The sequence below is a fragment of the Salarias fasciatus genome (assembly GCF_902148845.1).
Source record: "Salarias fasciatus chromosome 23 unlocalized genomic scaffold, fSalaFa1.1 super_scaffold_20, whole genome shotgun sequence".
In the NCBI taxonomy this organism is placed as follows: Eukaryota; Metazoa; Chordata; class Actinopteri; order Blenniiformes; family Blenniidae; genus Salarias; species Salarias fasciatus.
In genome coordinates, this window is record NW_021941230.1 from 13144932 (window position 1) to 13171662 (window position 26731).

Genomic DNA, 26731 nt, shown 5'->3' on the forward strand with positions numbered 1-26731 from the left:
AAACGTCTGATTCCGCCGGAGAGTCTCCGAATCCGCTCACAACAAACACTTACCAGCAGCACCATGACTAAACCAAACATCATCCATTAACCATTCTCCAGTGACTCCACCACCCCGCCGTTTGCCCGCTTGTCTCCGGGATCTGTACATCAGCTGTGGGATGTAATTGCAGCGGGCATCAACAAAACAGCTTTGGAGGGGTCCTGCATGTCTTTGGCCACGGGCCGTACAGGCCGAGGAGGGGTCCACCAGGCACCTCCACCGCTCAGTGTGGAGCAATTAGGGTGCTTGTATGTGTGTGTGTGTGTGTGTGTGTGTGTGTGTGTGTGTGTGTGTGTGTGTGTGTGTGTGTGTGTGTGTTTGTGTGTGTGTGTATGTCCGTCCGAGGGCTCCAGCTGTCAGCAGGCCTCTGTCTCTTGGTCTTGACATGTCTCCGATACACCCTGCCGTGAATTTCTCTGTGACGCACACACACACACACACACATACACACACACACACTGAGCAGACATAGCCGGAGCCCAAGGCAAGCTGTCTGTCATCTCACACACATGTGCACACCCGCACTTTCCCTTTTCTCTCACCTCACACACTCCGTGTTCACTGATATGGTCCTTGTTGCTACGTATTGATAATATTCTGTTATTAACGTGTGTGCGTGCGTGTGTGTGTGTGTGTGCGTGTGTGTACACGTGTGTGTGGCAGCGGCATTAAGCATGGCATGGCTGCGGGCCACGGCGAGTCATCTGTGCTCCCCCTTATCGTTTTAATCACCTCGTTAGGCGCAGCGAGCCCCCCACACTTACTGGCCACCGCTCCGGCTCTGGAACCGGGCCCTCTTGACCCGGCGCTGGTCGTGCAGCCGGGCGCAGAGAGGCATGATGGGAAGAGCAGAGAAGAGAAGAGAAGAGAAGAGAAGAGAAGAGAAGAGAAGAGAAGAGAGGAGGTTGTCGGTCTGGATTTTCACCGTTGGCCTGAACCTGCGTTTGCTTGTGCATTTGCGACACGGCAGCAGAACTTGTATAAAACTCAATGACTCGTATAACATATTTCATGAAATGTCCTTTCGAATTAGACACAAACCTTTCACTTTTCGTTTGTTTGCATTTTAACTCCTGACCTTTTCTCCCGAGACCTTTTTTGACCATCATTGTTTGGAGTTTGAGACAAAATGCCAAAAATACAAAATCAAATGTTTAAACAAAGAAAACAAAAAAGAGTTTGAATGTAAAACCAGTCGGACGTTGCAGATTTGTTTCTGTTATCCTATAGTGTTGTGTTGTTATTTGTGATATTTTATCACTTATCCTGAAGTTCACTATATAACATCACACTATTGTCTGTTTTGTTGTATGTTTTATCTTCATGACATTTTACATCACACCTTATTGCGCTGTACACTATCAGATTCCAGCTTATCACATGATTTTTGTCACATCATATTGCCTCGCGCAGTATTTTATCTTATAGTACCAACTCTAATCTGGTGTCATATTGTGTCTCAGTACAGTTTTGATAAATGTGCTTTCCAACTATGCTTTATGGAATTGTGTTGTTATCTTTTCCTGTCTGTCCTATACCATCTATTTATTGCACATCCTGTCTGTTCAGATGTTCACTCCATCTCTCTCCCTCTGAAAAAAAAATCAATCTAATTGAAAGAATTAATTATGAAGAGTAACCATTTCAGGAGAAAGCTTATTTTTTCATGTAATCAAAGTGTCTGTTTCTAAAAACTACTTCTTTCTTTTTTTTCAAATGGTGATCTATACTTTTTTTTTCATAAATATTTTAATCTCAATCAGGAACAGTTGAGTTCAGTCCGGACCTTTTAGGAAGGACATGTGACTTTTGATGTATGAGTTGAGATCACCTCCCTCCTCTCTGTTTGCACTTTAAAAGAAACAGTTTTTTAATCACTACTATTCACAAACAAATGTGAACACGTGCACAAACTCACAACATTAGAACGTATTCTCTCTCTCTCTCTCTCTCTCTCTCTCTCTCTCTCTCTCTCTCTCTCTCTCTCTCTCTCTCTCTCTCTCTCTCTTTCCATTCTTTATCATGCACACATCTCTGCTTTCCCTTTGCCCACTACTCCCACGGGAGGCAGAGCGCTCGAGGGCTGAGGGGCGTGAGGAGAGAGGGAGGAGGTGAGGAGGAGAGAGAGGAGGAGGAGGAGGAGGGGGCGGCGTTAGACAATACCATTCCTCAAATATATTCCATCCCCCCTGTCCATGAAGTGAGCCTTTATTAGTCAGGATCGTTTGGATCTTATCTCGCATATGACACGGGCTGGAAGAGGAGAGGAGAGAGAGATTGGAGCGGATTATCTGCGACCTGCCTTCCGATCCGCCGCTTCTCGACTCGGGAGAGCCTCGCTTATCTCGCCCCCTCTCATCCCCATCTTCCACAGGCGGATGGACGAGTAGCCCCGGCTGCACTTTCGACCAACATTATCTGGTCATCTATTGTCTCCCGTCTCCGGGATCACGCGGGGGCGCGCGCTGATCCCAGATTATCAGCATTATTACAGCTTCTCTCGCGCTTTAACGACCAAGGCTCCGGACCCCCGTCTCCATGCTGTGACCCCCTCCACTCATTTCCATGTTGCAAGTTCGCAGCTGAAAAAGTGAAAATAAGTCTTTGGTTGTTTTGTTTGTTTGTTTGTTTGTTTTTCCGCACCTGAAGATCTGAATGATTGTTTGTCCGGTGGAATATGAGTTAATCTGGAGTTGAGGCTCCGCTCAAGAGCGTCTCAAACAACATTTCAACAAAAACAAAATTGACTCCGAACTCTCTGTAAAGGTGAGTCCGCAAGGTTTTTTTTTTAAATTTTTGGCATTTACTTTAATCATTCTAAACAACAATCTGCTTTGGATTTGGATTTTATATCTGCCTTTAAATGCCCTGAAAACTTAATTCTTATTATTCTGTCGAAAAATAAAAATAACAATAAAAATAAAAAAGCACACACGGTAGCTCCAGTAATGTGTTGTCCAGCAGATGTCAACGTTATTTTTGCCGTCCTCTGCCTCCATGCTGTCAAGTCACTGTGGCCTCAGCTAAGCAGATGTGTTCATCACACTGTGACAGATGGCCAATTCTGATTATGGTAATTCACGTTAAAAAAGGGGAGTTTCTTCTTCAAAAATCTTCACAACCTGAATTATAGAGAATTAAGAAAAAAAACCCAAAACAAATAAAGACGCAGTCTTTAAAAAAAAAAAAAAAAAAAATCTAAATTTGGATATTTTTCTGATTATTTGACAGTTTTTGGGGCCTGCACTGCACATTTGCGGAGCTATTTATTATTGATAGTGTTTAATGTTATTATGCAACGGCTGCTTTAGGATTAACGGTGGGGGGCATTTAGTTGGCACCCAAGCTGGAGGAGTTTTCTTCAATAATAATAATAATAATAATAATAATAATAATAATAATAATAATATATTATTGTCAATAGTTTAATTAGTGTGGTATAATGTGTTAATGAGTTGCAGACTTGCAAAACAAAAAATAATAAAAATGTGGGACATAGTAAAAGAGTGCATCAGAAATGACTTTACGGCTGTCCATCTTGCAGCTTTCTGTGGAGGAGAGACTGTCAACGCCGGAGAATAAAAATGATGCTGAGCCCGGACCAGGCTGAGACCGACCTGTCCTGGACCCAGTCCGACTCGGAGACCATGCTCAACGGCCTCAAGTCCGTCGGCTGCGCGTCGGACGAGCCGGCGGAGGGCGAGGAGAGGGCCAAGTGCAAATCCGAGCAGCCCCTGAGCAGGGAGGAGAAGAGGAGGCGGAGGAGGGCCACGGCCAAGTACCGCTCGGCCCACGCCACCAGGGAGCGGATCCGGGTGGAGGCGTTCAACGTGGCCTTCGCGGAGCTGAGGAAATTACTGCCCACCTTGCCCCCGGACAAGAAACTCTCCAAGATCGAGATCCTCAGACTGGCGATATGCTACATCTCCTATCTCAATCACGTGCTGGATGTCTGAACGTGTGTCAAACACATGCACACGCCACACACACGCACACGCACTCACACGCGCACACATTTACGAGAGTTCGTGGGTCGGGTTGGGGAGGCCGGACGGGAGCGCACGCCAAGGTTAGCAGGAGGATTTTTATGTAGTGAGCAGTATTTTTCCAACTGAAATCTGGCAGAAAGTCTTGAAATTTTGCGAGCTTCAGAGACTCTTTTAATTACAAAAAGTGTAAAACTGAATAATTCACCTCAAAAATAGCTGCTCCGGGAGGGAAATAGAATTTGGCTGAGCTGCGCCAGCTCGTGACACGAACCGCCGCCCTCATTTGACCTCAGAAACTTTCCCCTGTTTCTGCTTTCTAAGAATCTGAAATCAGCTGAATTATCTTTCCTTCCTGAATCAAACCATCTCCTCCTGGGAAGCTGGGACAGAGTGCAGTGTTTAGAGAGGCGGCAGTGCGCAAACTGCCCCCCCCCCCCCCCCCCCAACAAAAGACCCCAACTTCAGCTGAACTGCGAGCAACAAGCGCCCAGTCCTTCCAGCTTTTTGGATGCAATAAAGAGATTGACAGTAAGAAGGAGGCCAGGGGGCCCGCAGGCATTCATCTTCCCACAGTAAAAAGGAGGCAGAAAATGTGTGTTTAAAGAACAATGTTACGTTCAGAGAAACTTTAATACGATTTCTTGTTATTATTTTTTTTTCTCCACATTTGATTAACATCAGAAACATAATTCTGCCTCCTCACCCTCCCGATTTTACAAAACCAACGCTGGGGGCATTTTCCACATCGAAACGAAAGGATGTAAACGAGATAGCTGCTTTAGATCTAGTTTAGAAGATGTTTTCCGTGAAGGAAAGAAAAAAAAAAGATTCAATGCGTAAGTGCCACTTATGACTTATAAAATTGTGACCTTAATCATTTTTTTCGAAAAAGTATGGAATTATTTATTTAATTGTGTTGATATTTAAGGCTTATTTATTTATGTTGACTTTATGGTCTTTTCTGTATAAATGTGTATGTTTGTTGCTTCTATATTTTAGGCTGTGAAATTGAACTTGGGAAGTGATGATGTTCTACTCTTTTTTGATGGCACTTTCTGTTATTCCATATGGCATCATTTCTTTCAGTTCCAGATGGATGTTTGTTGTGTGTCATCCTCTTTGGTTGGCTTTTAATGTCTGTTGTCTATCAATAGCAACGATAAGCACTTCAAGATGGGGATTCACCTTCCCGTCAATGTTTTTGTTATACCTAAATTGTTGTGTTAAGAGGTTGCTCAGTGAATGAATAAATAAAAAAATTGGGCTCCTAAAAAGATTAAATTAATTTGACAGAAAGAACAATGTCAAATAGTTTGACTTTAACCTCTGATTTGTCTTTTATTTATTTATTTATTTATTTTTTTTTTTTTTGCTGTGACCAAATAATAATTATTATTTGTAAAATAGTCTGAATTTATTACCTTCATTGTGTTGATGTAATGATTACTATTATTATTGTTTAAATTAACACCTTTATTTATTTTGCGGAAATCCAATAAGTAATTTTCTAGAGAAAGGAGAAAACAACATATCCTCTATCCAAAGATTTTTTGTCTCTTCAGGGTTGTGTAGGCTACTTGTTGCTTTATGCAGATCTTTTGTAGTAGAGGTATCGTGACAGCTGGTTTCTAATGGACAAACTTTTTCATATTTTCCGGTGTTATTTTTAATTAAAACTGAATTGCAGAAATCATTTTCTTGTATTGATTCTTTAAAAAAAAGTTTTTGAATTAACCACAATTTTTCTAAGGTCATGCCACGTGAACGCGCTTGTCGGAGCCGTTGACACAAGTGTGCGTAAAGGCGCACGGGTTTATCCGACTGTACAGAAGGTAAAAGAGCAAACTGTGGTTATCATACAGAAATATATGGCGTTGCTACCACACACACGCTGAGTGGGGCGCGGAGAGAGGGGAGAACTCCCCCCTACACATGTGCACACGCACACGCAGTGGTCAGCAGTACAGGCAGCGGCCGCCTCCATGTGCGCTCCTGGCTGAAAGGCTCCGTCCTTCCCCAGAGAGGGGGCAGGTGTTACTCCAGACGAGCCAAGACAACCAAATTACTGGCCGTCTGGCACCTCCCGTGGGAAACCGCGGTGAGAGAGGAGGGATGGGAGAGATGGAAATTTATGAGCGAGCGAGCCTCGCCGAGATGTAATATTGCCAAATGGTACGAGCTGCGAGAAGATCCAAATATTTATATTCATTTTCCATATCTGCGCCTTTTCGATCGATTGCACCATAAAAGGCTTTGAAGTTGGGTTACAGAAAGAGGAGACGTGTGAATGCTTTCATCCGAGCCACATTAGATTATCATGAGTGATTTCTTTCTTTTCTTTTTTTTTTTCAAGCTCCAGTGGGAATCGAACACTTTAACCCTGGTGATGCCACTGTTAAGCTACTCCAAAGGAGCAATACAATCCACAATGTAAAATATGTACAACAAATTTCTCTATCTATCTATCTATCTATCTATCTATCTATCTATCTATCTATCTATCTGGTCTGTGGCAGCAGCTGCAGCCAGGCCTCCCTTCTTTTACCCATCCATGAGCACTGAAGGTACAATGAAATGTTCTTTTTTCTTTTCAGCACTAGAGCCTCCTGATTCTTTCTCTCTGGCATCTGTCACTCTGACAATCATCTGCCTCAACTTCTTTTTTCTCTTTCACCTTCACTTTCACCTGCTGGTACAACTGCCAAAGTTGGCCGGACCAAATGTTGACTATTCAGGAGGACAATTCAAGAGAGGCGATCTTCTGGAAAACTGGAGACAACATCGCTCTCAGGTCGACTTCACAACACTTCCACTTCAGATTTTCTCTTCCAAACTTTGTATTGGCTTTATTCTTGACTGTCTGTCTTCTCCACCGCTGTAAAAAGTCGACAGAGAAAACTTACACACACACACACACACAGGGAGAACATGCAAACTTAACAAAGAAAGGCCTGTAAACCAAGGTTGGATGTTCTCACTGAGAAGTGAGTGCCAGATCATAACGCTTGGTGTCACACAAGAAAAAGAGGCAAAAGGTGATCTGTTGAGGCTCTATTTATATTGTTTGATTCTTTCCCATAACTTTTTACTACCTTAGTTGATGACTGATACTAAAATGGATTGACACAAAAGAGTTTTTACTCTTATATATGCAAAGAAGATCAACTATTCCGACTGGGATGCTTTCTGTTGATTTTCTCAGGCAACAGTTTCTGAGATTGAAACAACCTTGTGACAGACAAAACAATACAAAGTTAACTTGTTTCTGGAGCCAAACACTGAGAATTCTGCTCCAAATTACCCCAAAATATTCTAATTCTTTGAGGTGTTGTTGGTTTAAAAACTGACATTTTCAGCCTGAGTTCTGAATCTTTCTCCAGGTGAAGACCCAACAAAGGTAAGAAAAAATAATAATCCTGTCATTAATGTGCATTTAAAGCAAAAGTCCAAGTGTCTGCTGCTCTCTGTGTTTATTTCTAAGAGAAATAGCCTCTGACTGTGCATTGGCCTCAGACCAAACTTCTTTCAGGTTTTGAATTGTGTGAAAGTTTCAGCTCGACATCTTAAACCGTCGTGTGGCTCCAGACCAGTCGTCACTGCTCTGGATCTCTGAAGTTCCACCATGATGCCTTTAGCTGCAAAACTGCGCCACAGAAACTGGGAACAAGGCGTCGTCAACATTTTTCACCACTTTGAAACAGATTTGTTTTTTTCTTTTTTCTTTTTCTTCAAACATTTGTTGCACATTATTCAAACCTGACTGGCCCAACGTTTCAGGCTGCTCGATCAATGCTTTTACCGAGATAAAGAAAAGAGCACCAATATGTTGCATCAACAGATTGTCCTCTTCAGAACACAAAACAAGCTCTGTGATTCTGGCATGGCGTGGAGACAGACTTCTGCTCAAGCTTATTGAATGGAGGAGTCCATCTGTACGTTGCCACGAAGCACTACAAGGCCATTTGTGCTCTTCATCCCAAAAGCTTCCGTAGCATCAGTCCTCTTCAATTTATTCTTTACAAACCCCCCCCACCCCACCCACCACCTCCCCCAGAGAAGGGACGCCGGGAGAGGAAAGTGACAGGCGAGGCCCAAACTGCTGAGGGCACTAAGCAGGCTGGCTAACAGCGAGGCCGCTGCACTCAGTGTGTGTGTGTGTGTGTGTGTGTGTGTGTGTGTGAGAGAGAGAGAGAGAAAGTACCGTGTTTCAACCCCCTTCTCTCCCTTTTTGCACAGTGTGGCTTATGTAACGGCGGAGGCCGAGGAGTGACCATATGTCAGGAGGTGTGTGTGCAGTTGGCAGGGGATTATACAGCAACCATTAGCGGCGTTTGGACATCCTCCTCCTCCTCATCATCATTCAGGTATATCCAGCGCCAAGCACACACACACACACACACACACGCACGCAAGCGCACACGCACGCAGGTTTAATTCTGAGAGCTCAGTAGCTGTGTGTAAATTGGACAGGGAGAAAGAGTATGACAACAAACGGCCATATGTTCACAGTGTGAGGAACAACATTTGGGGCTTTTTATGCTGCCTCATTTTTTTTTGTCCTTCCCTTTTATTTTTCATTCGCCGTGTCTTTGGGTATTATGGAAGTGTTCTTGTTCAAGGCGAGAACTCCCCTGTCAATATTGTTCTCCTCCTCCTCCTCCTCCTCCTCCTCCTCCCCAACTCTCACTTCTCTCATGGAGGCGTGTGTTGAGGCGTGCACATCCCTGTGTTTGTGTGTGATTGTGTGTGAGTGTGTGTGTGTGTGAGAGAGAGAGAGAGAGAGAGAGAGAGAGAGAGAGAGAGAGAGAGAGAGAGAGAGAGAGAGAGGTGCTCGTGCTGCAGGAGTACAAAGCCCTGGTCCATGTGTTGAAATGCAGCCCCCGGGATGGGCCGCATTATCCCTGCCTACTTCACCAGCAGGGTCCCGGGGCTCGAGCTGGCTCGTGGCCCTTTGTCTCCAAACAGATGGAAATGGGCAGAGGAGAGGAGAAGTGGAGAGTCAGAGAGGGGGGGGGGGGGGGGGGAGCAGGACGAGGGGAGGGGAGGGGATGGAGGGAACGGAGAAAAACTCAGTCTGTTCTCATTAAGAGCTGCATTGAAGGAGACGCCCCCCCCCCCCATACACACACACACACACACACACACACCGCCACAATGCGTCAGCAGCCGTGGACGGTCCCCCCCCCCTCTCTCATTCAAGCTCACGCTTAGACCATCTGTACCGCGCGGCCTGTCATAAGGTGTGTGTGCATGCATTAGGGCCCGGCACACGGCCCAATCTGGCGAGTTAAAATGGTCATATTCAATGGGCTTCAATTTGGTTAAGATCTCTGAAATCCAATTGTTGGACCTTTTGTGGCGGACGTCTCATTGGTTTTCAGTCACCCTGAGTCAGAGGGGGAGTTTATTCAACATCCTGCTGTCTCCCTTCTTTAAGCCTCAGCGGCACTTGAGGATTCAGATTTATAATTAGTGAATCATAAAGATATTAAGGGAGAATTATCTTCACTTTAATCCGGTTGTTATTCCCGAGAAATCAATTATTTGCTCTTCTCTTCCCCATTGTGAACTTAAGACCTCGAGTTATTTCAGACCAACAGTGTCAGGGCTGCGCCTGATTCATTCTCATCAGCTTTTTTCCCCTTGAAAAGTAATATTTATAACCTGCTATTTTAGGTTAATCCTCTTATTCACATGGTCTGAACATACATGCAGTCATTGATTTTTCTTGTTTCTGCTCAATTGAAATGAAGACATGAGGGAAGAGTGATTAAGAAGCAGTTTATTCATCAATGCATTATAATAGGACAGTTTGTGTGGCAAGCAACAGGTGACTCTGTTTTAATCATCGATCAGTGTCTTTATTTCTGCTGCCTCGTTGGGAGATCGAAGCTCACAGACTGCGGTCCTGAAAGCTCTCTCCATTGTGCTTGAAAGTCACTGATGTTGTTAAACTGATGACCTTGAGCATTGCAGTCACTTTTTATTTTCCGTTTTTTGATATATTTGCAAGGCTATTCCACCTGTAAAGGCCCTCGGAAAAGCAAAAACATGCTCTTTGTGTGTGCTGCAGGCCAAAAACATCACTGTCTTCTGTTGGATTCCAACTTTCAGATATCATAACATCACCTATACGGTTTGGAGAAATGAAATCAAGGCCTTCTACAGCCACTTCAAATATAGCTGAGTTTTGGTCATTTTCATCTCAGTTGATGTTAACTGAGATTTTAATTTTCTGATGCACTTTGTTGTTGTTGACTTTGTCTGCTTTCTAAATTTGCTGAGTCCAGTAATGACAAGAGAGAAGTGAATAACTGATGTGTGAAGGTTTCCAGGTTTCCATGCTTTCTGATGAAAAGTTTCTCCAGGAGCAGGGAAACTGTTTGAGGCCTGAATTGTCTCCCACTGAATGATTACAACATGTGAAGGCGGGACTGGGTGAACTCCTGCATCCATCCTGGTCCGCCGCTCTCTCTTGCATGTATGCGTGCGTGTGGCCTCATAAAGCGCGTCTCTTCCCACTTCGTCTTCATTTTTACGCGCTTTCATTTTTCTCCTCTATTTACCGAAAACCCCTCTAAACTCATAAACTGCGTGTCTTTGGGGAGAGATCCATCCATCTTCCGGACACCAAATTGAATTGATTTCACGAGCCCCCCCCCCCCCCCCCCAACACTTCCAGCGCCCCACCTCGCCTCCTCAATGAGCGCCATCTGCGCGCGCCTCTCGCTTTTGAAAACACGTGAAAAGTGACAGCACGCGCTGCATGCTGCTGCCGTCAGAGCGCGCGCGTGCTCCCCATTCAGCTGTGTAATGTGATTACACCGCAGCTGATTGATTCACACATCTGATCAGAGGGACATTTTGTCTCTTGTTTGTTTGTTTGTTTGTTTGTTTGTTTGTTTTTCCGAAAATGTTTCATACATTCATAACGTTGAAGACACTGATCAGGAAGCAAGTCCGTCTGCAGAACACTGATGTGCGTTTACCCAGCTTGCAGTGATGTTGTTTTGGCTCGATTCCACCACTGGGTGGCGCAATTAGCCGAAACTAACGTGCTGTGAAGTCTGCAGGAGAACACATACAGTATTCATTCACTTATTCATTCATTCATTCATCCGTATAAATTGTGCTCGATACAGACACATAAAGACTGCATTCTCAATATATGATGTCCTCCTCTGTATTTATCTGTTAAATAGTTATTTAAGAGTGCTTTAATGGACTTTCCCCCTAAATTTGTAAATTCTGTATTTTACTTTCATTCTGTTTTGAGAGCTGTGTAAGTGAAAGTGTCATTACTGGTATTACGAAAATGCAAGAAATCAATACCAGCTTTAAAACATGGCACTATATAAGAAGATGGAACTGCAGCATACATTAGGTTATTGTGCATGGTTTTTTTTTTCAAATACATGTGTGAAAATTAAAAATATGTATTTGGAAATTTGTGTAACTGTGCAAATCTTTTATTAATCTTACTTTTTAATTTTGATTTCAATAGGCAGATGCTGATTGAGAATTGGACTCTACAGCTTCCGGCTGCACCCCCCCCCCAACCCTTGACTCTTGCAAGACTCGTGTTTATTTGACCCTCCGTGGGGAAAAAGGAGGTAAGCTCAGGGGTCGTGTCCCAGTCATGACCTCCATTGTGTTTCTGGAGGGGATGAGATATATCTAAGAGAGAGAGAGAGAGAGAGTGTGTGTGTGTGTGTGTGTGTGTGTGTGTGTGTGTGTGTGTGTGTGTGTGTGTGTGTGAGGCTGCAGTTCAAAGGAGGACAAAATATTGATTCATATACAGCTGTGTAATTGCTGGAGGCATCTGTTGCCTGGCGGTGTGTGTTTGGAGCGTGAATGAACTGGCCCATGCCCCCTTTTGTCCTGCGACACAATAGATGAAGAGCTGCAACACCAACAGAGAAATGTGAAATCAATTGGTGGGGAATGTTTGCTGTGATTGATTTCTCTGTAACCTTTATCCAAATAGATATACTTATTGAGGTTAAAGGTGCCTTATTGGTAAAGTCTAATGCTCTCTTTGTAATTACATGCATGTGAGAGATTGTTAATGCATTATTTGCTGCGTTTAGTGATATAAAAGGCCAAGCATTCCTAAAAAGCTATTTCAAGGAGACGATGACTGCTTGTTTACATTTTCTGTTAAGAGGCTGCTTCAAGGCCTCATTGACTTCATTGTGTCTCTTTCACTGACTGTGTCCAAGCCAGATCGCTATCTGCCACCCGTTGCTGAGGCTGACAACTGCTTGTCTTATTCAGTATCACTTCCCTTTTTTTTTGTTTTTTGTTTTTTGTTGCATTGCAACATCAGTTGTTATGATTACATGTGCGACATAATGTGAAGCAAATGGAAAACTTGTTGAGACAGCAATGTGGGACCCTGCTGTGCTGAGCACTCTTCAGAGAACTTCACCACGACGAGGAGAGTTGTGGTGTTGAGGACCAAGATTCAGATAAAATACTCAAATTCCTTTCACTTGTTGAACTGACAATCATCCAATCCATGGATGTGCCTCCATGCAGATACGTCACATTCACCTGCACAGTCTCTACTAAAGTAGGTGTAGTGAAATCCATTCATTCCAATGTTTCTCCTCTTGAGGAACTACAGTTATTGTCATTTCATTATTGTTTGTGAAATAATTTCTGTGCTTCTCTCCTTAGAAATGGATCATTTTACCAATTTTCATTTGTAACTTTGCAGATCATGATGCATGATATAAGTGTACTATTTCCAGTTCAAAGTTTTTCAGATGTATATTAAATTTCATACAATGTGTATTACGGCAATACAGAAATATGCATTGAAAAATATCATTTTAGTCAAAGGAAAGCAGTCAGATCTTGCAAAACTACCATAATATCCTAAATGGTACATGTTTATTCAATAAAATTAAACTCCAAAGGAAAAATAGGTGAAAGGTCAAACTCATAAACACTTGATATTTAATTGCAGCCTCATGATGTTTTTTTTTTTTTTTTTAGAAAATATCTCTTTGTTCTTAATCATCACTTATATTTTAAAAACTGGGTCAAATTTGCAATTGAACAGTAAGTAACTGCCGAATTGCCCCCTGATTCATACCAAAAAACATTGTTTATATTATAGATAATTCCTTCTAATATCTAATATCTTGTCTTTATTTTATCAGATTCACATTTTACTTGAAAGAAGTTGCAGTTTCTTCACCAATTACAAAGTATATCAAAAAGAAACAGAAAGAAATGTTTTAAATTTAACTTCACATAGGTTTTCAAAAATTACTGAAAAAACAAATGTTCATTGTGTCATTTTGAGGCAATTTAGTTAATTATACACTATCAATTACAAGCCTTATATTATACCTTGAAAAACAAGTTTAACACAATATTTCAGCAAATAAAACTGAATTATTCATTGCAATGTGAAATATAAAATGTGATACTTCATTGAATTCAGGCAGAGTGAAATGATTTACATCAATTAAATCTCTGTATGTTAAAGGGAAGTGTCCGAAAATAATTGTTAGTCAAACACAAAAATTTACAGGATGTAAAAATGACAAAATCCAATGAAAAGATCAGACAAGTTAGTCCAAATTCACAAAATTCTTTCATTTTATAGGGTTGAACTGACTCGTGAGGCTACTGACAGAGTCATCTCAGGTCATCATTTCTTGCCTGGACAAATTACTGCCTCTCTTTATTAAATGACTAGGAAAAAAAAGGATGTGGTGCCAATTAGAAACCCTCCAATTACCTGGGTCCTGAATACACATCATTACTGTAATGAAGCGGCTCATGGTGCAGCAGGGAGTCCTCCCGCCTCGGACGCCCCCTGGCGGCCCGCCGCGGCCCTGCAGCCCCTCTCACGTCGCGAAGCTCTGCCCCTTGTGAAATTCCTTCCTGCCAGGGTGATTCCTGCCGTTACCGGGGCTGCTCCCACTCGAACCCACCGTGTGCCGGGGCCGAAAACTTCCTCCATAACCCGCGGATAAATGATCAACCCCGGGGAAGGACACCTCCGCCGACAGAGGGTGAGTTTTCCACGGCGCCTCTCGGTCATGTGTGTGCTGCAGATGTGGAGTGTGTGTGTGGTGTGTGCGCGTGTGTGTGTGCGAAGCCCAGACAGTCACACACAGCCCATAATGTCTTTAAGCCTGTAAGCGCGCCACACACACATAAATGTAGGTTAGCGTGTCTCTCGGCGTCCAGAAAACACACACAGACACGCGCGCACACACACACACACACACACACTCTCTCTGCGGCGGAGTGAGGAGTGTGTTCATGGGGAACACGCCCTGGAATACCTGAATGGAGAGCAAACTTCAGACTGCACGGCCACGCAGGCTTCACAAACTCAGACACGTTTCTTTTTAGAGTTAAAAAAAAAAAAGAAAAAAGAAAAACCTAAACTCTGAGACGGAGAAGTCCGCCGTCTCCCTCGCGGCGGTGCGGTGCGGTGCGGGGTGTTGCGGTGCACCGCAGCTCAGCTGGAAACTGTAACCTGCGGCGGAGTGGTGAACGCGGACGGATACACCGTCGCGACCCCCTCAGCTCAGGCCCGAGAAAACGACCGTGAAAACACCCGCTGGGGCGGTGTGTGAGCCCCGGGGCAGGCCGCCCGGAGTCCTGCGGGAGGGGGTCTTTTGGTCTTCCCTCCCAGGCCCCGCTGGAACCGGGGAGTTTCCTGCCGACAGGTCCGCCTGTCAGCCGGGTCACACAGGTAGGGGCTGGCGGGGGAACGGCTGTGGAGCTCCACCGTGCTCGCCGCTGCACAACTCTTCAACTTCTTTCTAGTTTACTGTAATAAACACAGTTCAGTTCAACAGCTTATTTACTTTGATCCATGATAACTTAGATTTGAAGTGTAGCTTCACTTTCCATCTTCTGTTTTCTGCTTCTTTTTTTTCAAATTCAAAAAACCCCTGTCATTTAATATAGTTACGTATTTCACTTTAAAAAAAAAAGGTATAGCAGGAGTACGTTCTCATTAGAAAGCGTATTAAATGTTTGTGTCGGTACTCGAAAAGTTTTGGTTCGACAGCTGAAAGTGTCACAGGTTTCTTTCATAATGCTTCAACACTTTCAGTGAATGTTTAAACACCCAGAGCCATTGACCAGACCGCCATGCTGTCATATGGACATGTCATGATAGATTCACTGTGTGAGTTATTCAGTCTGCTTTAGTCACTGACAGTAAACATCTGGCAGCACAGTCAGACACAAACTTTCTCACACCAAGCTATGCTTGTGTAAAGCTCAAACTTAAGTTTTTTTTAGCTGTATTTCTTTGTTTCTAAATGTCCAGAGACTGTTAAGAACAAAAGGCAAATTTGAAAGAGACTGAAATTTATGACTTAGATTTCTTCTCTTGCTGTTACACACTGATATTTTCATGATTCATGAAATTTGGATCGATCATAACATGAAACTTTTTCACAACAAGTAAAGCTTATTAGTATCTGCACACATTGATATAGTTTTAGCTTGATTCGTGGCTATCAGCATGTCTGATGACTAAATGTCAGAAACTGTTGATACCCAGTGAATCATACATCGGATGGTGCATCATTGTCAATACTGTAATGAAGCATGCACACACAGCAGCGAGGCAGCCTTACCTCCAGCTGACGCTGTTGCTGCTTTATTGACTGACTGCTAAGGGTCAGCATGGACTGGTTGCCTAGCAACAACAGCACCAAACTACAACAGGTAAAGGCCGGCTCAGTAATACGGTTTGGAGTCAGTCATTAAGATGAGCTCTTCACTGATTCTGCTCTTTAACTGTCAAACTGCATAGATATGTGTATGTTGTTGTTGACCGGAGTGTCTTTAAATGTGAGCGGAGACTCCCGGGCTCCCTTTCAGAGCCGACTTCCATGTCTGAGGGCTTCGCTTTGGTTGACATTTAGGGAATGCTGATTGAATTCCGCTGAGTTAATGTTCCCCGTTCTGTCGCCCACGGACAACGGCGAGCGCAGTGACCTCGCTCCTCTCCTGTCCCGGCCTGCCTCGTGATGGCGGCCTTCGCTGGCGTGCCTCCATCCTCCACGAGCTCTCTCATTACGGCACACAGAGACGTGTTATAGTAGTGATAATAGAGGCAGCGCTGTGAGGGAGGAGGTGGGAAACAGAGGTGCCGGAGTGGCTGGCCAATCAGCTGATTTATATTTTTGTCATCTTTATTCAGTCTGTTTGCCTTGCTACTCCATTCGAGACTTTTTCTTGTGTTAAAATGGATATTTTGCCTTCAAAGACTTTTCCCATTGAGGATCAAACACTGCTGGGGGTTTTCACTTCAGCGCTAGAGAAGAGAAAGGAACGGATGAGCGGCTCGCCTGAAAGGAGGTTCTGGATGCAAACACGACGGCTCATCTTATCTGGCTCATTAGATGCTTAATTTGCCGCTTTTTGCACAGTGAAGCCTCTGTTTCTGCTCCCACTCACACAGCGAGAGGGGCTCTCAGAGGTTTGCAGCAGGTCAGCCTGGCGGTTCAGTGGCTTCAGTCGGGCGAGCTTGGGTGTTTCTCGGGGCTGATAAAGTTCAGCGGTGTGTCACGGGGTCAGCCAGTCGAGCGGGTTGTGAGTCAAACCATGTGCTTCCTGAAGTTTCCCTGAACGGCTCCACAGAAAGGTCAGTCTCGTAAATTACTCTTAATCAGCCCGAGCTGCAGCTGCAGTCACTCAGAGGCACCAAGATTCACCTTTTCATTTGGTTCACTTGTAGGTAGTTTACCGCACTCCAGAGTTTATCAAATTTTTCCAGGATCTCAATAGGGAAATGACATATTATATGAATAAATCAGTTGTTTCCCTGTTTTCACACACTCCTTAAATCCTTCAATAGTTTGGTCTTCTTGTCAGTGAGATCATTTCCTGATGCTTCCTCTCCATGTGTATCCAAGGGACATTCATTTTACGGTTTGACTTTTAACTGACAGCCAATCACTAAATATAGAGCAGTGAAACTGCCTTTTTTTCTTCAAGTTTATCATTTGTATTGGTGACATTTTCAATCCCTCGTTATTAAATCTGCTGATATGCCATCAGCTCACCACTTGATGAGACACTAGGCACGTTTACATGGACCACGTATAAGCGGATTGTACGTGGAGCTGATTGTAAAATGTGTCATGTAAACGACAGAGTGGATCCGCTTCACTCGGAGCGGATTGTAATTTGGAGCCGATTGTATGAGGTGGTCTACGCCGATCGACAATCCGCTCCGTGTCCCTTATAAACGAGCCTGACAGCGGAGCGGATTGTACTGGGGGAGTGTTTGTTCTGCGCATGCCTGTGACGTGCCAGTAAACGGGAAGCAGCACAGTCAAAAAACCAGCAGAGAAAGCCACGGTGGTTGAAAAACACTTTTTTAGTAAAAAACCCCGACAGAAAAAACATTGGAGAGGCGAGATGGAACCAAATCGCGCAATAGCGAGTTGTATAAAGATCTGTATAGCAGAATACAAGCAATCGCCGGCTGGTGTTATGGATTAACTGGTTCCCGTGCTAACGAATGACGGCGGAGGTCTGTGTAAACACAGGCTGATTACAGCAGTTGTTAAAGTAAGACTCACAAATTACTTTAAACGTATACACTCACTGTAACTGTCGATAACCGACGTTCGCCAGAACGACTACATTTTTCAATCATGTATTGGTCACAAGTTAACACGGGCACCAGTTAATTCGAAACATCGACACGCGGAGCAGAGCTCACAACGAGACGTGCTGCTCGGTGCAGCGGTGCAGCAGCTAGGGGAGCAGCCGCTCCTTCAGCAGCGTTTCATGGACTTTTGGGACATTATTTGAGCAGATATCAGCAGATAAAAACACTGCTTGGCGCTGAGGACTGCTGCTGCGGAGCTAAAGACCTACAAGTTCCTCGTGAGACTTTGTGCACATGTCACAGGACGCTGTATAATCCGCTTCACCCAGGGTTCTTGTAAACGAGGATTCATCGTGGATCGCTTTGTATGCCGTACATGTATACACTCCGTTTAATACGATTGTTTACAATCGGATTGAAAAAAACACCCATGTAAACTGGTCGACTGTCTGATATCACAGGCTGCAGGCCGTACCCTTCATACCCGACTGCAGTGATATAATTCTGCCCTTCCTCATCTCCCGCTGCCCCCCGCTGGTGTACGCCAGGACAAACAGACAAGCCGACAGCTCAGCAGGGGTCTTGGATTACCGTGGAGAACCTGTTGGGGCTGCCTCCCCTCCCTGGGATTCCTATTTCAGCTACAAAACTCCAAGTGGTTCCGCTTACCAATTTTCTCTGGCATGGCAAAGACAGAAACCACATGTGAGAACGCCCGCGTGGATCCTGTTTCACTTCAATATAGACCTCAGAGCCAAGCCTCTGTGCGCAGGGCTCGCTCCAAACTGTCTGAGCGGGTCAAAACAACTTTCCACTGAAGTGGGACAGAATCGATCAGCGTTTTTCCTCCGTCCTGCACTCTGAATGAACTTGGACCACGCACTCATTTAACCCCATTAAGCCCTCATTGAGCTGCGTGCCCCCGCCGCAGTGCTAAGAGGATTAAAGCAGGTATTGGAAATGCTTGTGTGATGAGTCCAGCCTGCTTGGCAGACATCGTGGAGGAGGAACTTTATGTTCCTGCAGGAGGTCAGGCTGTGTAACTGCCACCTTTCAGCCGCTGCCACAGTCTTCCTGCTGTTCATTTAGGAAGCAGACTTTTGAATATCTTCAAAATCAGTTTAAAAGAGCTGCTGTGTAAAAGATAATGAATTCTGCGATGCATCATTGGGTACTGAGGTTCCCAAAGTGTAGTTTCCTGCACTTTTGTTTTGTCCAGCGCTGAATCCCTCCTGAAGAGGCCGTCAGACGCTCTGCCTAAAACCGTCAAGCTGCTAAGAATGTTAGACCAAACACTCTGCTTGTGATTTAAGCTTCTTAAATGGTGAATTTAATTTATTCAGATCTGTTGAGGTGTTTTTCTCGGTCACACTGTCATTTTCAAGCAGTCGTAGATTTATCGTTGCACGAGAACGATTCAGGTGTTTACAGCTGATTCTCAGAATTAACACCAATAGCGATGCAGCGGCGGAACCTTCAAAGCATTTTCAGGAGTGTGTGACAGTCACGTGAGCAAACACATCCACACACATTCCCAGAACTGGGTCACACTCACGTTTTATGCCGTGGTGTATTTTTGGGGCTCACTGACGTGTGTTACCCTTTACGTTGCTGATAAATAGTGAAGTTAAGGCTTAAAATCTTGGGGTTTTCTCATCAATTTTAATCTGACTTAAGCTGTAACTTCACAGGTCTTATTGCAGGTGTCATCTCTGCCTCTTATTTTCACGTTATCTTGTTCTTTTAATGTGACTTTGATCATTCAGAATGATGCTTTAGTTGCAGATTTCTGCTGCCAGCTCTTCTTCTGTCCTGCAAGCCGATCCTCTTCAGGGGAAACAAATGCATCTTAATTTCACTGGAAGTGACATTTCTTCAGTCTAGCAACGAGGTTCCCACATAACAGTAGATAATTATAGTGCTTTCACTGAGTTTTTAAGTGCTCGGGATAAACGCTGCCGGAGATTAAAATGTTGCCTTTGTGTTTTTTTTAAATGTCTGTTTTGTTGTCAGGACATGATGACAGCTTGTGTTCATGTGTTTGAGCTGAATCTTGACCCGCGCTACAAGGAAACTGTAGATTTTTACTTGAACTGAGTAATTTTTCAACAGTTGGGGTTGAAAACATTAAAAGTGATGAGCGTTGTTCTCCTGACTCATCCCGGAACGTCGTTCTGCTCTAAGTTTAGCTGTCAGTAATGAATTTTTTAAGGTTATTTGGACTTGTGTCAGAACATGTAGCATCAGTTTTACCTAGTCAGTAAGAAGTTGTATTTATTCTCTGGAGGTGTTTTTTTCAATGTAACCCCAAATAAGTCCAGCGACTTTCTAAATCTTCTCTGTTGCTCTTCTTTATCCTACAGCGTAAACGATCATCTCACACACTTTAATTCTGAATTGTCTGCCGTATCGGTAATGCACAGAAAACCCTTCCTTGAATACTGGAGCTGTGACTGGTGCTGTTATTTTTAGGCGGTGACCTGTTGCAGTCCTCCACCTCCCACGCAGATCTCGCCTCTGTGACATTGAACCGTCGTCGAACCGTAACGCCGCCGAACTCATCCTGTGGGGTTCAGTGCAGGCTCACTGCACCATGTACCCAAGTTTGACCCAAATTCCCATCATGCAGTGTGTGGAGTAATGAACTCATGCTTATGGCATTACGTATATTATCGTGGCATATTTACCAAGTGATGGTGAAACTGACAGCTGGAGCTCGGCCGTCTGTCAGCGTTTATCTTCCTCTGATCAGGATTTCCCTTTGCTCTCAAACCAAACTGACAAATTAGTTCAATCTGTTTTTCAGATTGTGGAAGGAAAAGCGTCGTGCGGCGCCCCGAGACGCCGCCGTCTCTCTGAACGTCTCCCTTGCTGAATTCATCTGGAAGCTCGTCAGCGCCGGGTTTCGATAGTTTACCGCGTGTCAGAGACTTTAAGCTGCCTACGAGCAGCAGTTGGAAGCTGTGTGGGAATAAGAGCAAATTGCAGCTTCAGTGGCGGCAGCTCTTCTTTTATCCTGAGCGCTCAGCTGGAGTGTAACGTCCCGAGAGCCGCTTGCAATGTGAAGTGTTGACACTGTGCAGGTTGGCAGCGAGGAGACGCTGATTGTGATGCAGCTGCAGATGAAAAACAGGCACTTGATGGCATTTATGCATGAGGAGGAAAAATAGATATGATGGAAAAAAAGCCCGGTGTGACTTGAATTGATGATTTGGTCTTCAGCTCACGTCTGTCTGCAGCAGCTGGACCTGAGCACGTCTCCCACATGTTCCACCTTTTTGAGTTTGAGTGTTTCTGTGCGTCCCGTCCTCAGGTTGATGTTTCCTCGCCGGGGCACCCTCAGGGTCGCGTTGAAGCCTGACTGCGGCCAGCTCGCCACCTCCGCCGGCCCCGTGTTGGAGCCCAGCGACCATCAGTAGCTCCACCAGACCAGCGCGCGCTCAACGGCGTCCGAGCCAGGTCGCATCGCCATGGATACAGAGTCCACCTACTCGGGCTACTCCTACTACTCCGGCCGCTCCCGAGGATCCCACAGGCACAGGTCAGACTGAATCCCGCTGGTCAATCATCGTCTATCTCGTGTGGAAACCCGTTTTTCTATATCTTCAGTTGCACTTTGGCATCACTGACCTGGACCTGAACCTAACAGTCATATAACATTGTAATTGATTAGTTATCTCCCTCCTCTCACGGTGTTTCAGAGTGAAACGCTTCCTGCCTGCATCTTACTGTGTATAAGCAGGTTTAACCCATAAACCTTGGCTGTGGTTGCTGTGGAAGAGATGTGAATCACAGCTGGAATGGATTAAAAGCTCTTTTTGTTAAGTATGCGATGAATTTATGAGTTATGATGACTGACTCGCTTTTAAAGTGCTGCGATTGCTTAAACTGTGACTCATGAAAAGTCTGACCACATGCAGAATAAACAGAAGAAAATGGTGTCGGGGTTTTTTTTTTTTTTTGGTGTTTTGCACGCGGTCCCAGTAAAATTTGCTTTGAAAGTTTCAGGGTTTGTGTAAAAAGATGCATTCATCTCTCGGTTCTCATGCTGGTTTTCCTTGGTGTTCACACACCGTCCCTGTGTGCGCCTCCCGGTCCGTCCTCTCGTGTGTCTCTGCCGGACCGTGTGCGGAGCCGGCAGCTCGTGTCGGCGCATTAGTCTGTCAGCGGTGAAATGAGCCTCAGGAAGGCATCGGGAGACAGGTGCTGAGGAGGCCCGGCTGACTGATGGCTCAGCGGATACGCCGAGAGCCCCCCCCCCCCCCCCCCCCCCCCGACTCGCTCGCCATATATCTCCAGCGCTGCTCCCTCCGTTCGCCGCCACCTGTTGTGGTTTGAGGGCCTCGTCTCGTCCTCCGCCGTCTGATTCCCCTCCACTCCCCGTCTCTAAAAGTCTCTTTATCTCTTTTTCCACCTCGCCGTATCATTTTTTGCCCTCCTGTTCCTGCCGTGGTGTGAATGCAGCAGCTGCCCGGCGATCTCATTCCTTCTTGACCCCCTCTCTGTGATCTCCTCCCCCTTCTTAAATGGATTCCTCTCGCTCTCCGAGGATGGCTCGGCGCAGGCGTATCGCTCACATTCCCCCGGGGCAGGAATGTGCCCTTCTAGCTCAAAGTTACGCCGAGCAAAAGTGGTCAGACTTTGATGGAGCGGGGAGAGGTCAGAGCCTCCTCATACGCTTTCTGTAGTCTTTAAAATGAGTGACGGCAAATTGGAGAGGAGCATATGGGCGCCGCTGCCAGGCGCCCTTCTGCTCCGACCACGGCGGCTGCCAGGAACCACAAGCTGGCCTCTAATTTCATACACAAAAAAGCCAAATTGTCGCCTTTGAAGCCCCTCGCCGTCCTCGGGCGAAGGTAATCTTCTCCGCCGAGGGGGTGCCGCGCGAGAACAAGCGGCTCTGTCCCGCCGCCGTGTTCGTACGTTGATGCACGATCCAGAGAGGAGCCGGCTTGGCCGAGGCGTCCCTCACAGAAGCCCAGGCTTTGTGAGGCACTTCTGTCTCCGCTCTGGGTCTCTGCCCTCCTCCTGTGTTCAACAATCCTCAACTGGTGTCCAGGATACTTCCGCAAAAAACTCCCATGATGCTTCACCAGTGACAGAGTAGCGGCCAGAGACATGCTGATTACGTCCATTTCTTTCTGTTTTGAATCCCATTTTAGATGTTGTTTCTGCCGACACTGCAGAACAAAAACATTTTAACAAGTGTTCAGTCATTTCTCTATGATTTAAAGGCATTATTTTTAAGACTGCTGATTTTTACCTTCTTCATTTTTTGACTTTTTCAATATTCAGAGAGACTAAAACTCACATCTGATGAAAAAAGATCGGTGTATTTTGTATTTAGTTAGAATTAGTTTACTTCTGAATTCTCCTTCAGCAGCTCGCTGCTTTTTTGGGGTTTAGCCAGTTTATGTTCCCTCAGTTTGGATCTGAAAAGTTTCCCCAAAGCCTCCCCTCATTCAATTTTCAATATTCAAATGATTATTAAGTTGCAAATCTCACATTAGCAGCTGCTCATGTGGAAAATTGGTTCTTTGGATAGCTGTAACTGTTAATTACGAGGCAGCACACGAGGCTAAATGAGTCCACCAAACCGAATCATTCACACTTTCAACACCGTTTAGAGGTTTTCTGGGTAATGTTGATCACCTGCAGCTCGTGGATCTAAACCCGCAGCGTCATTAACCTGTTAATATTTTAATTCTCAGCAACTTCATCTAAATATCCAGTGATTTGTCAGTTGAAAGTCGCGCAGGACGACTCCTCTTGATTACTGACTCCCGCTCCTCCTCGTTTGCTTCATCGCTGGTTGATGACCTTGCTGAGCGTTTGTCGTTTTCCTTCCTTGGCTTCCCGGCGATCCATTTGGCGTGAGCGGACCTCCAGGCGCCGGCGCTTTGGCTCGGACGTCTGCATCGACACGGAGCGCCGTGTCACACAGGTGTGTGGGTAACCCCGAGACGGCCGGCGAGGGCCCAGATTGGCCCGGCGACACGCCGGCTGGACTCCTCCAGCAGCCCGATGCCATCACGCTCATCCTCAGGTGTTTCAGGCCCCCCCCCCCACCCAGCTGGCAGGACTCCACCCTGCTCCTGCCTGGCATCTCCGCTCTCATAAAGCTCTTCCCCGCTCTACTCCGTCCTCACGACTCCAAAAAGCCAGAGCCATTTCAGGGATCCACGCTGGAAGTCAAATTCCATTAATCAAATCATAGCGCAACACGCGGCTGGAATGCCAACGAGCCGGCTGCATGCTAATGAGGCAGGAAGGGGATGTGGGAAGGCGGAGCGGGGGTGGAGGAAGGTGGAGGAGTGTGTGCATGTGTTGGGAGTGAGGTTTCCACACAGTGCGAACGCCCCACAAGCTTGCTGAAGGGGGAATGAGAGAACGGGCCGGGGGAGCACTGGCAAAGACAAAGACCAATCTGTTCAAACCTCTCAAACACTCCCAGGCTGCCCACAGGTTCACTGGCTCACCTCTGGATTTCCCGTCTGCGGCCACAATCGCTCATTTCAAAACACCCATTGTTCACAGTTTTGGTAGTGGAACTCACACTCTGCCTCTCACACACTCGGAGTCTCGCTGGGGCTTTCACAGTCGGGCTTTCTTTGTTGTCGACTGCAGCGTGACTTCCTCCCTCTGCTCACAGCCTCAGCCGTGGTTTGTTGGGTTTTGATAGTGAGTCTCTGTCTGCTGGTTCGGCCCAGGAGGCGTTCAGATCCTCCACTGAGGGTTTTTAAAAGTCGGTTTTATTTGTTATCTCAAGCGTTCAAACACACTCTTCCAGTGACAAGTGAAATATGTCCTTATTGATGTGATCAATACGCTGAACATCCAGCAGAGTCTGGACGTGGAGCCGCCACTCGTCTGTAACCGATACTCCTTCCCGGAGCTGCTTATTATTCCGGTGAAGACTTTGAAGCCGCGCCGCTCATCCCTGCTCCCTCGTCCATGCAGCTCCTCCTCAATTAATAATTGTAATCAGTGCCAGCGTCTGACTGATGATCTCTCCCGCTGGAATAACCGTCACCGCAGCCACGATGATGGCTGTAATAATATTTAAAGCTGTAATGAGAGTCATGATATCTTTAAACGTCCTAATCTCCGGGATTTATTCGATAAGAACATGTCAGTCACTGGAAAATCTACTTTCTGCGGCTGAGCCGTGAGTCTCTCGTGATTCTCTGTGGGAAATCAACTCCACGCTCCAAAGGAAATCCAAGAATAGAGGCGGAAAGCAGCCCGGTTAACACCCTTTAATCACAACACTGGGATCCGGCGCGACTCCGTTACGCTGTTACGTTTCCATGGCTGTCAGTCACGGCGTTCCCTCCGTCAGCCCCACAGGCAGGATTTCCTCTGCATTACAGTTATGAATTGTTATTGTGTGAGAGTGGCGTTTAAGGGTCACTTGTTCTGGGTTTGTCATTTATAGTTGACTTTAGAGCCGTAATTTATGGGCCCCAGGTCTTATTCCACTGTGGCAGGCTTTCATTATGTTTATTGTGAGACTGTAAAGAGCTGCTTGAATTGTGTTTTTATGTGAGTAACCGATCAAAATCAGCTGGTTTTTTTCTTTCTTTTTCCCCACTTGTTGCAGTCCCTACAAAAGCACTCAAAAGCATTTCTCTTGGATCTGTTACAAACGACACATTCATCAACATTCACTGTGTTTTCTCAACAGGTTTACACGGTGAATGAACTTTTCTTTGCCAGTGTGGAAGTGTTAGTTTGACCATGACGCAAAGAGAAACGAGTGAATTAGCATAAGAAAGCGGTGATCCTCAAACTGTGAAACTCTCATCCCACTTGAACACTTTGGACACTCGCCAAATTACTGCGACTCTTGTGTAGGACGTCACGTTGATGGAGAGCAGCATAAAAAACACACTCCTGCGCTGTGGAAATGTGATTCGTCGCACTCGTTTTCCAGTGTTGCTTGAACAAAAAGAGCGATTAAAAGAAGATGACTGATTAACAGGAAACTCAATTAGCAGTTGTTTGAGTTCAGTGTCACAGATCTGATTCTTGTTACATTCTGTTGAAACTGCAGCGACACACACGTTGATCGGTCCAAGATGTCAGCTGCCGGAGGGGAAATGGAGGCAGATGTGGGATTAAGTGAGGCCGTTGAGCTTTTCTCTGGTAATGAAGCTGCGGAGTGGGCACCGTGCCATGTGACCGCGGTGATGCCGGGCCGGATAAAAAAACGCGACTCGCTCCGTTCACACTGCGCTCAGGATTAATGCTGTAAGAGCAGACGGCCGGTCCGTCTGACGGAGCTCGCACGCTGCAGCTTTAGTGATCTGAGGATGGGATGGATGTGGGGCAGGAAAACCATTAGACCACTGGTTGATGTTGTTTTTATGCACTCTTTGGGTTAACGCTCATCCTTCTGTGAGGTTTAACTCCGTCTTATTTATATTCCACACAAAACGCACACAGAAGATGCATGTAAGGCAACATGCATCTAATCTGACACTTAAACTCCCTTCACACACTCTGCTGTGGCTGTTTGTGTGAAGAGTTGTGCGTCTTTGCAAACATCCACGCAGTCATTAACTTCTGAATACCTTTGCTCTGTTTTCCAGCGAGCGGAACCGAGACCGGGATCGAGATCGAGATCGGCACAAGTCACGGAGCAAAGACAGCCGCTCTGAAAAGTCCGTGACGATCAACACGCCGCCTGCAGAGCCGCTGCTGGGAGACTCTTCGGTTCGAGGCGAGCAGGTCCAGGTAGATACAGAGCCTGTATTTTCTCTTCTCACTGACTGTTTGCGCAAGTTGCTGCATGGATAACTCATTCCGTGCTGGTCAGATTCATGGCGGATTTGGAGCGTGAGAGATTAAACAGCAACTCGCTGAAATGAGCTGGAATGATTTTAGTGTTTATCGGCCGAGGCTGGAGCAGACCATCTGGTATTCCAGGGCAAAAGCCAGAAGGGCCGGTCCACTTTTGGCCAGATCTTAGGCGTCACTTTCAGGAAACGTGTCGGTGACAAATATCCGCGGCAGGACGAGGACGCAGCCAGCCGACTGTCCGGACAGTGAAACTTCAGTTGATCAGTTTTTATTCAGTTTTTAT

The 26731-nt window shown here is 45.6% G+C and overlaps 2 protein-coding genes across 3 annotated transcripts in view; both read left to right on the top strand.

Annotated features, from left to right (window-relative positions):
* Positions 1-3590: 3590 nt before the first annotated feature.
* Positions 3591-4056, top strand: LOC115384088 (helix-loop-helix protein 2-like). The gene has a single exon (XM_030086385.1). It carries the CDS (start codon positions 3627-3629, stop codon positions 3996-3998), a length of 372 nt encoding a protein of 123 aa, XP_029942245.1. The 5' UTR covers positions 3591-3626; the 3' UTR covers positions 3999-4056.
* Positions 4057-13941: 9885 nt separating this feature from the next.
* Positions 13942-26731, top strand: part of LOC115384118 (vang-like protein 1) — a 31336-nt gene continuing 18546 nt past the window's right edge. For both annotated transcript variants that reach the window (XM_030086445.1, XM_030086446.1), the window contains exons 1-3: positions 13942-14065; positions 20957-21184; positions 26238-26382. In XM_030086445.1, coding sequence (XP_029942305.1) covers positions 21114-21184; positions 26238-26382 — 216 coding nt within the window. In that variant the 5' untranslated portion in view covers positions 13942-14065; positions 20957-21113. The remainder of the gene's footprint in view (positions 14066-20956; positions 21185-26237; positions 26383-26731) is intronic.